Below are 12384 nucleotides of genomic sequence, written 5' to 3'. Positions count from 1 at the left end.
AGAAGAAAATAAGTTGTTGTGTAAGCTGCTTGTAAGGTGCTATTGTACCACATATAGATAATCTTCTACCGGGGTAATATTTATCCATAACGAAATACCGAAATGATAACTTATTGTACCAGATATAGATAATCTTCTATCGGGAGTAATATTTATCCATAACGGAATACCGAAAGGATAAAGTTATTCAGGAGATTTATTTTCAATAAAGTACTAAATAGATAAACATATTTAAGGTGGGGTCCCATATGAATAAGTTTCTTCAAGAAGCTTATTTACAATGAATTACTATAATATATTTATAACAGTTTTGAAAATTTAGTGTTATAATGAGTAAAGTTCCATAATAATACGTAATATCAATTCGAGGTTCGAACTTATAATTAAGCTCTAGTTCAAATTGTAATAGGACTATTGTCTTATTTTCTCTGAGACCTAAACAAAATATGATCAAAGACTATTGCCTTATTCTCTTGGAGACCTAAACAAAATATGATCAGTAGAGCCTATAAGTCGATCCGTTTCTTCCCGAATTTTGCCAGAAAATCTGCTTACAGGGAACAATTACAATACGGCCTTTCCTCCGGGCGTTTTCCTCGCGAATGAAAAATGAAAAGGTACTCCAAGAAAGAATGCTGGAGAATATGAACATGCTACTTTCGTGAATTCTCTCTGCTTTTTCTTCGCAATAACTTCTCCAGCAATTTAATCCACCATAAATTATTTATGAATTCAACATTTTAAGTCAGTGACCGTCGAGTATCAATACTTGTATTGTATACGCTGATAACACTGCGCAAAACATTATTTTAAGAAAATCAAGTTTAACGAGCATTGGACAAAATTTACAAATATATGGGTCTATCTTTCACTTGCGGATTAATCAGATTTGATAAATACATATTTCCCATCATTTAGATTCAAATATCTTATAATTAAGATCCATGACAGATAAATCTAGTATAATGTTCTTTTTCTATAGATTGGCTAAGCCCAGAATTCACGTTTTACCAAGGAAGTAATTAATGTTTAATGTCCCCTCTTTCATATAATCTGTTTTGAACTATGTATAATAAATTGGTCAATACTTTTATGGAGATGAGATTGCTTTGAAACAACCAACAGAGAAAAATCACAGCGGTGAAAAATCAAGCAGCATTTTTCCACTCCTCTGAGCAAAGCCATACAACGACAAACAGCAAAACATTAAAACCACCACTTGGTATAAAAGCACAGCCTTTGGACCCACAAGTCTTCGTAGGTGGCACTCTCTGCTTCTGCATGTCTACACTCACCGCCACATACATATTGTACAACAACCGAAACCACTTCACAATTCTCAGCTCCTCTTCTGTGAAATTTGAGTTTTTTCTTTAATGGGGTCCTTTAGTTTTGCAGTATGTGTAAGCTTAATGTTGCTGGTTATGGTCGTTGCTATTCCTTTTGAATTACCCAAAAATGGCAGAAGGATAGGGCGGCTGCACCGCTGGTGGGACCCCTTAATACGATCGCCGGTAGATCGTGATGATGAGTCTGAAGACAAGGACGGTGTTCGTTGGGCAGTTCTCGTGGCTGGTTCTAATGGATACGGAAATTATCGGCATCAGGTATTAAAAGCCTGATCATGAATACCCTCATGCAAATTATACTGTAAAGCTAAAGAAAAAGAACTACTCTAAAAAAGGAATATAGTTTCAATTTGATACATTGGAATCACTAGAAAGAAAAAAAAGACCCTCTTCAAACTCAAAATTGTTGGCACTTTTTGCTTTCCAAGATTTAACATAAGCTTATTTTCACCAACCTTTTTAGAAAGTACTTTTAACCATTTTGATAGGAAGAGTATGTCAGCTTATAGTATTACTTTTCTACAGTTTTTGATTGTTGCAAATTTAATCCGAAAAATTGAATTACTCTAGTCTGATTTTAGTTTCGGAAGTTAGTCGAATTAATTCTAGGTGAAGCTAAAAGTAGCATAGGGGTCCATGGAGAGGTGGAGCCAAGATTTGAAACTTATGAGTTCAGTATTCTAATTTTTTCAAGTTACTAGGTTCTAAATTAATAATTTGCATAATTTAATAATTCTTTATGACAAATATAGGGTTTAAACCCATATCAGAAGGGCTAGTTCCGCCCCTTGGTCCCTGGCTCAACGTTTTTACAATCATAAGCTCGATCATGAGGGCCCTATTTGTCGCCATTTATTCTGGGTTACTGATCAGATGCTATTAAATGAATTGGTATATATTTGAGCTGATGGAGCTACTGTTCCATTTACAAATCAAATAATCTTATCATTTGGCGACTTTTAATATTGCTTTGCTTATTGGTTTTGAAGCCATTTTGGGGTGAATGCAGGCAGATGTATGTCATGCTTACCAGATTTTGAAAAGAGGAGGATTGAAAGATGAGAACATAGTTGTATTCATGTATGATGACATTGCCAAGAGTGAGCTAAATCCAAGACCCGGAGTCATAATCAACCATCCAAACGGTAGTGATGTCTATGCTGGTGTGCCGAAGGTAATAACCAAATGTTGTTGTATCCTTGTCGCTGTATTGTCATTTTGCCGTTAAATACGAGTGCCTGTAGTTCCTTTGAGGTTTAATTACCAAAACATTGAACCTCAAAGAACCATAGCTCTCTATTAGTTGATGATAAGGCTGCTACTTGCTGATGAGGCAATTACTGTAACCTAACTTGAAAATGGCATGAAACCTTTATTTGGGAGGATGTCTCTTCGAACCATAAGGAGGCTAGTGCCTTTTTTATATGAACGCCAAATCTGCTATCATAAAAAAAAATTTAGTTGGTACCAGTCTGATAGGCAGAGTGAAAACATTTAGACTCTTAGCAACTCCAATTGACTGGATGTGCTTCATCCTTAATTTTAGTATCTTGATCATAGGTTGATTTGACTACAAACGCTAACTTGGTGATAGGAGTGGATCGAAATGTGGAAACCTGAATTAGGTGAAGAACTTTATGAGAAAAATGTGAAGCCTGATTCTTGTACATTTATAGCACTCATATCGTGGATTTGACTGATTTTAAAGGGTAAATTTCTCCCTGCCTTTAGCGAGCAGTAAACTCACATTGGTAAGATGATTATGATAGGATTACACTGGCGAGCATGTCACTGCGGCGAACTTGTATGCCGTGCTTCTTGGTGATAAGAGTGCTGTGAAAGGTGGAAGTGGGAAGATCGTCGATAGTAAACCAAATGACAGAATATTTCTCTATTACTCTGATCATGGTGGTCCAGGGGTGCTCGGTGAGTCTATAATCCAGCTTGTATCTTGTTTACATGAATTGTCAAATAAATCTTTCAATAATATATGCACCTTATTAGCAGTCGATTGAAAGACAATTCTGTTAAGTTATTTTGATTCTCACTTCCTCTGTCCCAGGGATGCCGAACATGCCTTTTCTTTATGCCAAAGATTTTATTGAGGTCTTGAAAAAGAAACATGCAGCAGGGACCTACAAAGAAATGGTACAGAAAAGCCCTTTTTAATTTTGTACTTTTGTAGAACCATTTGAGATAGTTCCATTTGGTGACCCAAACGTACCTAGTTTTCTGTTTGTTCTGCTTTATGCAGGTCCTCTACATTGAAGCTTGTGAGAGCGGGAGTGTTTTTGAGGGTATGATGCCTGAAGACTTGAACATTTATGTGACAACAGCATCAAATGCCGAAGAGAGCAGCTGGGGGACGTATTGCCCAGGAATGGATCCTCCACCTCCACCGGAATATATCACATGTTTGGGAGACTTATATAGTGTTGCATGGATGGAGGATAGGTAATGCAAAGTAAACGATTGCTTGACTGATTGGTTGTAAGATTTGGAAAATTATTGTTGTAAACCGAATCTGTCCACGCGATATTAAAGACTAAGTGAGCTACCGAATTGCTGATGATTACTCAATGTTTAACTTGTTTTCAGTGAGTCTCATAACCTGAAGAAGGAAACAATAAAACAACAGTACGAGAAGGTGACTTAACGAAAATACTTTTATTTGGAGCCTCAAAGTATATTTTGTGTGCCATCATCATCATTGAATGCTATACCGTCACTGTAGGTGAAGGAAAGAACTTCCAACTTCAACAACTATAATGCTGGATCTCATGTTATGGAATATGGAAGCAAAGAAATTAAGCCAGAAAAAGTTTATTTGTACCAAGGATTTGATCCTGCCACCGCGAATCTTCCTGCAAACAAGATTGCTTTTGCGCACGTGGAGGTTGTCAACCAGAGGGATGCTGATCTTCTCTTCTTATGGGAGAGAGTAAGTCTGAATTCAGATTTCCATAGCATAATTCTTTTTGTGTATCTTTACATAATACTTGATTAGTTCTTTACGTGGTGTGATATTGTCCGCTCCGGGCCAAGCCCACGCGACTTTCCCCAAAACACCTCACACCATTTAGAGATTCCTATTTTTTCAGCTACCAATGTGTGACTTAGTTCTTACACCCAACATATAGAGTAGGATGGACTGGTACAAGTTTGTCTAGTGAGTACAGTTGCATTTGTTTTGTGTGCATTTGTTTGTGTTCTATCTGGTGACCGTTCTCAAAGCGGAATGTATCGCAGATTACAATATATAGCTGATACTTTTCGTTAAACTAGAGATTGAATTGGAATTATGAATGCTAGGAATCCACCTCTCAAAGATAGTTCAAATTTAGAAGGGACCACCACCCAAAATGGAAACACTACAAGCACCCTTTTGTAGTGGTGCTTTGTAGTAAAAATCAATGTCGCTTTGGCTCGGCTTTGATACAAGTTTTCTTGATCTCTACAGTACAAGAAGCTAGCAGACAATTCATTGGAGAAGGCCAAGCTTCGGAAAGAGATAACGGACACAATGCTGCATAGAAAACATCTAGACGGGAGCGTAGATGCAATTGGAGTCTTTCTTTTCGGCCCAACAAAGGGTTCTTCTGTTCTCAACTCTGTTAGAGAACCTGGTTTACCTCTCGTTGATGATTGGGATTGCCTAAAATCGACGGTAATCTGAAAATCTATGCAATTATTTGATAAATGTTGTTCGAATTTGACTTGAATTCCCCCATGATATAACTTAATATTCGTTTTTCTTTACCAGGTTCGCCTTTTCGAGCTACATTGTGGTTCTCTAACACAATACGGGATGAAGCACATGAGAGCATTTGCAAACATTTGCAACAATGGAGTGTCGAGAGATGCTATGGAGGAAGCTTTTATGGCTGCTTGCAATGAGCGTAAGATAGAGGAGTATACCGCTGCCAACCGGGGCTTCAGTGCTTGATCACTCGGTCTATCTTGTTTTAGCATAAATACTGAACAAGAATTGCTCTACACATCAGTAAAAACTATGCTTGTAAGATAATAGTATTAGAATGTTTAATGCCTACTTTTGGTTTCCTAGAGTTTTCCTTTGTACATGTGCCTCAAAACTGTTGCAAAGACAGTGGTAGCATACTGATGCTAATGATATAATAATTTGCATTACCTTGGTTCAAAACAAAGAAGGTATAGTATTAGTATAAAAATTTAATACTACCTTAATACTTTGTTTGGTTCGCAAATCTGGTATAAGTTATTTTGGAATTATAATTAGTACCGAGATAACTTATATCTTGTAGATGGTGGGGTAATTAGTGCTGGGATAACTTATACCTTTTTATTAGAAATTATGCAATTGTTATTTTTAATACAACATACCAAACAGTGAATAAACAATAATATCATGATAACTAATCCCATCCCAGTATAACTTACAACATATCAAACAATGGATAAACAACAATATCAGGATAATTAATCTCAGCATAAAGGAATTCGTTTGGACTTTAGTGACTTATGAACAATAGAAAAAATCAAATTATGAAATTTGACGATCTCAATACTTTTTTTTTTTTTTTAATTTTAACATTTCATCTTATTCTTACCTTACAAGTTACAACATTTGGTATTTCTTGATTTGGAAGAATTGACGACGTCCATGTTTTATAAGAGGAGCGATAACTGCATGTTAGTCCTATTTATTTTGTCAAACAGACTGGATGGTGTTCGACTTGTACATGCAGGGTAATTGAATAGTCATTATGAAGTACATAAATAGATTTCAAAGTAGATGATCTTAAATTTTTGTTTTCATTCAGGCAGAACTTTAAGTTTTACAAGTTTTAGCCATCGGTTTATCCCATTTCTACTCATCGGACAATCCAAAAAGTACTATTCAAGGATCAAAATATAAAGACTACCCCAAAAAGTATTATATTTCTGCAGAGGGTTATTGGATTATTGCTTGAACGGTTACTGAACTATGGAAATCAGTGAACAGTGTTTTTTTATAATTTTTTTAAATCTAAAAGTGTCACTTGAACACAGTAAACGTGTGCTAGACGGGATGAGATCCCCTCCGATGAAAGTTGGTCCGGTATTGTTCAATGCATAGACAGATGCATGCCATGTGTCCACCTAAATATTTCATGGATTAGATTCATTTTGTTGTAAACAATTAAAAAAGGTAAGGAAATTTTGAATTAAAATGATAAGAAAAAAAAAAAACCAACGGCCGCCGTTTATGTCAATGTGCCTTATCCCATCTCATAAAGTAGCTCCGCAAAAACTATAAACAATTGCTGGTCCACAATTGCATATTACAACTTGTAGCCAAAAACAAATAAATTATGTTAACCACTTTAGCACCCGAGCCTCAACTTTCTTATACAAAATTATAATTTACTGTTAGGATAATTTCAGAGATTGCCATCCCTTATACTAGTTTTTAATATTACGTTTGCTTTATTTATTTTTATTTTTTGGGTAATAATTCTTTTAACTTATTTTTTAGTAATGTAGATAAATAGGAGTATAAGATGAATGTACCCTTTTCTATATTAAACTCTTGCAATTGATAAATTCTATCAAACTAACGTATTTAACAAATTATTTAAGGATAACAATCACAGTAACAGTCCAATCTATCAATAGTCAATATCTTCCACCCACGTACGACCACCCCGCCACCAAGAAAAGTGGAGAAAATAAAACCCAACAAAAACATAAATTTATGGAACATAAAGATCTGAACTCTTGAATCTTTTTCTAGATAAGGGAGACAATTTATGCGTATAATTATATAAAATAGACTGTCACTATACAATTTATATACAATAGATTGTCACTATACAAAATATATACAAAATAGACTGTCACTATATAAAAATTATACAAAATAGACTGTCACTATACAATTTATATACAATAGACTGTCACTATACCAAATATACAAAATAGACTGTCATTATACAAAAAATATACTAAATAGACAGTCACTATACAAAATAGACTATCACTATATAATTTATATACAATAAACTGTCACTATACAAAATATATAAAAAATAAACTGTCACTATACAAAAAATATACAAAATAGACTGTCACTATACAAAATATATATAAAATAGACTGTCACTATATAAAAAATATACAAAATAGACATTTCGAACTATTAGATGTAATATATTTGGGCCAGAGGGATATTTCGTGTCAATGAGAAAAAACATAAACTATTAAAATTTTGAGGGGCTATAGAGGGTCATTTTCTCTCTCGTAAACACTGTACAATACAACATTAGGGCCCATCATGTGTTCGAGTAACAATAAAAAGGTCAAGAATAATTATAAGGAAAAAACAATTAAGATGGAGGAATTAAATTTACACAAGGTTTTAGATGCCAAAAACCGTCCTAATCTCATTCTTTTTGGAAACGACTGCCCATAACATCAAGGATATTCATTTATCTTTCTAATTAATTATACATAATAAATTTTATACAATTATTATTTTCTAAAAGCAAAACCTCTACAGTTGTTGAGATCAACTCTGTAGCCATGGAACAATGAACTTGTAAAAAAGGTCATAATATTGAGCAATTAAACTATTTCTTTCGTTTATTCGTAGGATTCAACTCGAGTTTGGTACAAATTTTAGATATTTCGATTCGATATTTTCGGTATTTTATTTCTTAAAATACTATATTATCAAAACTATAGGGGTCAATGTGTAATTAGAGAAAGTTAGAGTCTGTTAGTAGTCTTTTGTATTAATTAGTAGACAAAAATGTAATCTTCCTCATTGTTTTGATATTCAGCCAAAAACGAAATCAGAGATGAAGATATCCTCTCTCTCTTTCTCTTTCTAGAAAATTCCTTCGATCTCATTTCTTTATTCATTGCATGTTGTTAATTCATAGTTGTAAGATCACAATTCAAGTTCTAACATGGTATCAGAGCATCGATTGCTGGATTGAAGTAGTTTTGCGTCTCTGTTTCATCAATTTCATTCTTTGAAGCTTGACCTAAGTTCAGTAATGGCGGACGACGAGATCTCGAACTTACATCATAATCATCCACTATTCCTAAAGGATTCTGATGCACCAGGAACAGCTCTTATCTCGCTCAAACTCACAGGGCCAGAAAACTATACCCTTTGGAATAGATCTATGCGAGTTGCGCTGCTGGTGAAGAACAAATTAGGGTTTGTGGATGGCACTTATGTCAAAAGCTCTTATAGAGGTGATTTGGCCACACAGTGGGAAAGATGCAACGCGGTTGTGGTGTCATGGCTGAGCAGTACTGTTTCAGCAAAATTAGTACCAAGTATCATGTACGCTTCTAGTGCAAGGAAGGTTTGGGATGAATTCAAGGAGAGATTTGATTAAGACAATTTGACTAGAATTTATCAGTTGTGGACAGAGATTGCAACCCTAAGACAAGGTACGGATTTTGTCACAAGTTATTTCTCAAAATTGAAGGACCTGTGGGATGAGCTAGATATACTAGCACCTTTACCTTCATGTGACTGTGAGGAATCTAGACCTTATGTAGAACACCTAGTAAGACAAAGGCTACTACAATTTCTAATGGGACTGAATGAGAGTTATAGTCATGTTAGGAGTGATGTTTTGCTGAAACGACCAGTTTTAAGTGTTAATCAAGCATATGCAGTAGTAGTTCAGGAGGAAAGCCAAAGAAGATTAGGTGTAGTGGATTCCAATAAAGATCCTTTAACGATGTTAGCAGCAGGAAAAGGCCAAATGTTTAAGAACAAAAGGCCAGGAATGATCTGTGAGCATTGTGGTTATAGGGGACACCTAAAGAAAAATTGCTACAAAATTATCGGGTATCCACCTGACTTCAAGAGCAAAAGGAAAGGACAGTACAATGCGATCAAACTATTTGCCAACACTGCAAATACTGGAGAAAATGTCATTGGGAAGAATCAGACTCAAATTCAGCAGGGGAGTTACTTTACTGAGGAACAGTTCAATCAGTTGATGAAATTGTTGTCAAAGACCTCAACAGGTGAAAACTCTTCAATTCGGGGAGTATCCTCAAACTTGGCAGGTACTGTGTCACTATTGTCTAATGTCCAATGTTATGAGTGGATAGTAGACTCAGGAGCTTCACATCATATTACCTTTTGCAAAAATGTTTTGGAAAATATCCAGAGCATAAACAGACAGAGTAATGATGGAGTACAAACTCCAACATGATCTAGATCAGAAATTACACACACAGGGGATGCAATAGTAATGGATACACAGAGAATTACAAATGTTCTACATGTCCCTGATTTTAAGTTCAACTTGCTTTCAGTATCAAAATTGACAAAAGAACTATGTTGTTCAGCTTGCTTTTATCCTCACTTTGTCATCTTTCAAGGCCTTTACAATGGCAAGGTTCTGGGGATCGATAGAGAGGACAATAGATTGTACATACTCACAAGGGAAAAGGATATAGCAGTAACATCTGTTCAAAGGGAAGAAATAAACACTACACTATGGCACAACAGGCTAGGACATACTTCAACAACAGCTATGCAACACCTACCAGATTTGCAGGATAAAGTCAAGATAGATGTACAAAGAGATTGTCATATCTGTCCATTAGCAAAACAAAGTAGACTAAAGTTTTCTATCAGTATCAGTAAGACTGATAGTATCTTTCAGCTTGTGCACATTGATGTATGGGGTCCATATAAGACAACAACTTATGACAGGAAGTACTATTTTGTTACTTTGGTTGATGACTTTAGTAGATATACATGGGCTTGTTTGTTACATTCAAAATGTGAAGTGATAGTTGTATTGAGAGACTTCTTCTCATTAATAAAGAATCAGTTTGGTATTAGTGTGAAGACATTGAGATCTGACAATGGAACAGAATTCTTTAATAGCAAATGTAATGAGTTATTATCTTCACTGAGAATTATACATCAAAGTAGTTGTCCTTATACACCCCAACAAAATGGGGTGGTTGAGAGGAAGCATAGGCATATTTTGGAAGTAGCCAGGGCTCTAAAATTCCAAAGTGGTTTGCCTTCAAGATTTTGGGGTGATTGTGTAAAAACTGCAGTCTATCTGATTAATAAGTTGCCTACTGAAGTGTTAAAGGGAAAGTCACCTTATGAAATGTTGTTTGGTAGGACACCTAAAATAGACCATTTGAGGGTATTTGGGTACCTATGTTATGCTTGTATACTACCTAGGAAAGACAAGTTTTCACCAAGGGTAAGGAGGACTATTTTGATTGGGTATTCAGAAACTCAAAAGGGGTACAAATTATATGACTTGGACACCAGGGATTTCCTAGTTAGCAGGGATGTGAGCTTCAAGGAAGACATATTTTCTTTTAAGCATCTCACAGAAGACAATGAGGATATATTTACTCAATTTACTGGTGCACCAATACACTCAGAAGGAAGATCAACACATGAAGGTGAGCATTTTTCTATTACAGGAGATGGAAATGCTGCTGCAGCAGATGGAGATGATACTGCAAGCACTGGAGATATTATTTCAGAAGATAAAGCACATTCAGCTGAAGAAGAGCTACCAATACCAACAGCAGGAGATCAGACATCAGTTGAACCAGATGGAAATCCGACACAAGAAATAGCACATGATCCATCCGATACCTCAGCACCTATAACATCTTCAATAGGGGAGCCTATGCAACCAGTCTATGGCATTACTGAACTGAGGAGATCTGGTAGAGGAGTGAAACCACCTATTTGGCATAAAGATTTTGTCACTGGGTGGACACCTACTCGGAACAATGCACACTCAATCACCAACTTTGTCAGCTATGCTCACTTGCCAATCCAATATCAGTCTTATCTAGCAGAATTCTCTACCACAATAGAACCTACTTCCTTTAAGGAAGCCTCAAAAGACACTAGGTGGATAGAAGCCATGAAACAAGAAGTCCAGACTCTTGAGGACAATAAGACCTGGGAAATAGTAGATTTGCCCCCAGGAAAACAAGCAATTGGTTCAAAATGGGTCTACAAAGTGAAGTACAAAGCTAATGGTGAAGTTGACAGATTCAAAGCTCGATTAGTGGAAAAAGGTTATACTCAGAGAGAAGGACTGGACTACCATGAAACTTTCTCACCAGTAGCAAAAATGGTGACAGTGAGAATCATCATTAGCATGGCAGCTGCTGAAGGATGGAATATCTTCCAAATGGATGTTAACAATGCTTTTTTACAGGTGATTTGATTGAAGAGGTTTACATGGATTTACCTCAGGGATTCCATAGGCAGGGGGAGTCCAAAGTGTGCAGATTGCATAAGTCTTTATATGGTTTAAAGCAAGCTTCAAGGCAGTGGAACATCAAATTGACCAATGCTCTAACTGATGCTGGATATTTACAGAGTGCCTATGATCATTCCCTGTTCACTAAGAAGGTGAAGACAAACATAGTCATCATACTTATCTATGTTGATGACATTCTAACTACTGGCAGTAACAACACACTTGTAGATGAAGCAAAGAACACACTTCATAACAACTTCAAAATGAAGGACTTGGGAGAACTTAAATATTTTCTAGGAATAGAGATCATGAGATCCAAGAGAGGAATCCTATTAAACCAAAGAAAATATGCTCTACAACTCATCTCAGACACATGATTAAGTGGTGCAAAACCTGCTAGTTCTCCATTGGAACAAAATCTGAAGTTGACAACAATTGATTATGACAAACACATGAACAAGACAAATGATGAGGAACTGAAAGATATCAATGGATATCAGAGGTTAATAGGCAAATTGATATACTTGACTATAAAAAGGCCGGACATCTGCTTTGCAGTACAGTTGCTGAGTCAATTCATGCAACATCCAAAACAGTCTCACCTAGAAGCAGCCATGAGGGTTGTCAGATACATCAAGAAGTCACCAGGCATGGGTATATTTCTGAAAAAGGGAGCACTAACACAAGTAACTACCTATTGTGATTCAGATTGGGCAGCATGCCCAAACACAAGAAGGTCAGTGACTGGTTATGTGATCAAGTTGGGTGACTCATTGGTTTCA

At 35.9% G+C, this 12384-nt stretch overlaps 2 protein-coding genes across 2 annotated transcripts; both read left to right on the top strand.

The window, feature by feature from the left end:
* Positions 1–1322: 1322 nt before the first annotated feature.
* Positions 1323–5498, top strand: LOC104089255 (vacuolar-processing enzyme). Its single transcript, XM_009594104.3, has 9 exons — positions 1323–1607; positions 2359–2523; positions 3119–3275; positions 3412–3497; positions 3604–3803; positions 3948–3996; positions 4084–4290; positions 4810–5016; positions 5113–5498. The coding sequence occupies exons 1-9, from the start codon at positions 1377–1379 to the stop codon at positions 5293–5295; spliced, it is 1485 nt and encodes a 494-aa protein (XP_009592399.1). The 5' UTR covers positions 1323–1376; the 3' UTR covers positions 5296–5498.
* Positions 5499–8371: 2873 nt separating this feature from the next.
* Positions 8372–9556, top strand: LOC138898093 (uncharacterized). Its single transcript, XM_070184128.1, has 2 exons — positions 8372–8689; positions 8747–9556. The coding sequence occupies exons 1-2, from the start codon at positions 8372–8374 to the stop codon at positions 9554–9556; spliced, it is 1128 nt and encodes a 375-aa protein (XP_070040229.1).
* The last annotated feature ends 2828 nt before the right edge of the window (positions 9557–12384 follow it).

The sequence above is a fragment of the Nicotiana tomentosiformis genome, chromosome 8 (assembly GCF_000390325.3).
Source record: "Nicotiana tomentosiformis chromosome 8, ASM39032v3, whole genome shotgun sequence".
NCBI classification, from domain to species: Eukaryota; Viridiplantae; Streptophyta; class Magnoliopsida; order Solanales; family Solanaceae; genus Nicotiana; species Nicotiana tomentosiformis.
The sequence above is the reverse complement of the archived record's forward strand: the minus strand, read 5'-3'. Positions and strand labels throughout refer to the sequence as shown.

What these genes read in the sequence shown, in the direction of transcription:
- LOC138898093 (XM_070184128.1), top strand. Translation starts at nt 8,372, where the DNA reads ATGGCGGACGACGAGATCTCGAACTTACATCATAATCATCCACTATTC. An exon ending in ACGCTTCTAGTGCAAGGAAG is followed by an intron (nt 8,690 to 8,746) that starts GTTTGGGATGAA and finishes AGAATTTATCAG; the next exon opens with TTGTGGACAGAGATTGCAAC.
- LOC104089255 (XM_009594104.3), top strand. Translation starts at nt 1,377, where the DNA reads ATGGGGTCCTTTAGTTTTGCAGTATGTGTAAGCTTAATGTTGCTGGTT. An exon ending in TGGTGGTCCAGGGGTGCTCG is followed by an intron (nt 3,276 to 3,411) that starts GTGAGTCTATAA and finishes CCTCTGTCCCAG; the next exon opens with GGATGCCGAACATGCCTTTT. An exon ending in GTTGCATGGATGGAGGATAG is followed by an intron (nt 3,804 to 3,947) that starts GTAATGCAAAGT and finishes ACTTGTTTTCAG; the next exon opens with TGAGTCTCATAACCTGAAGA.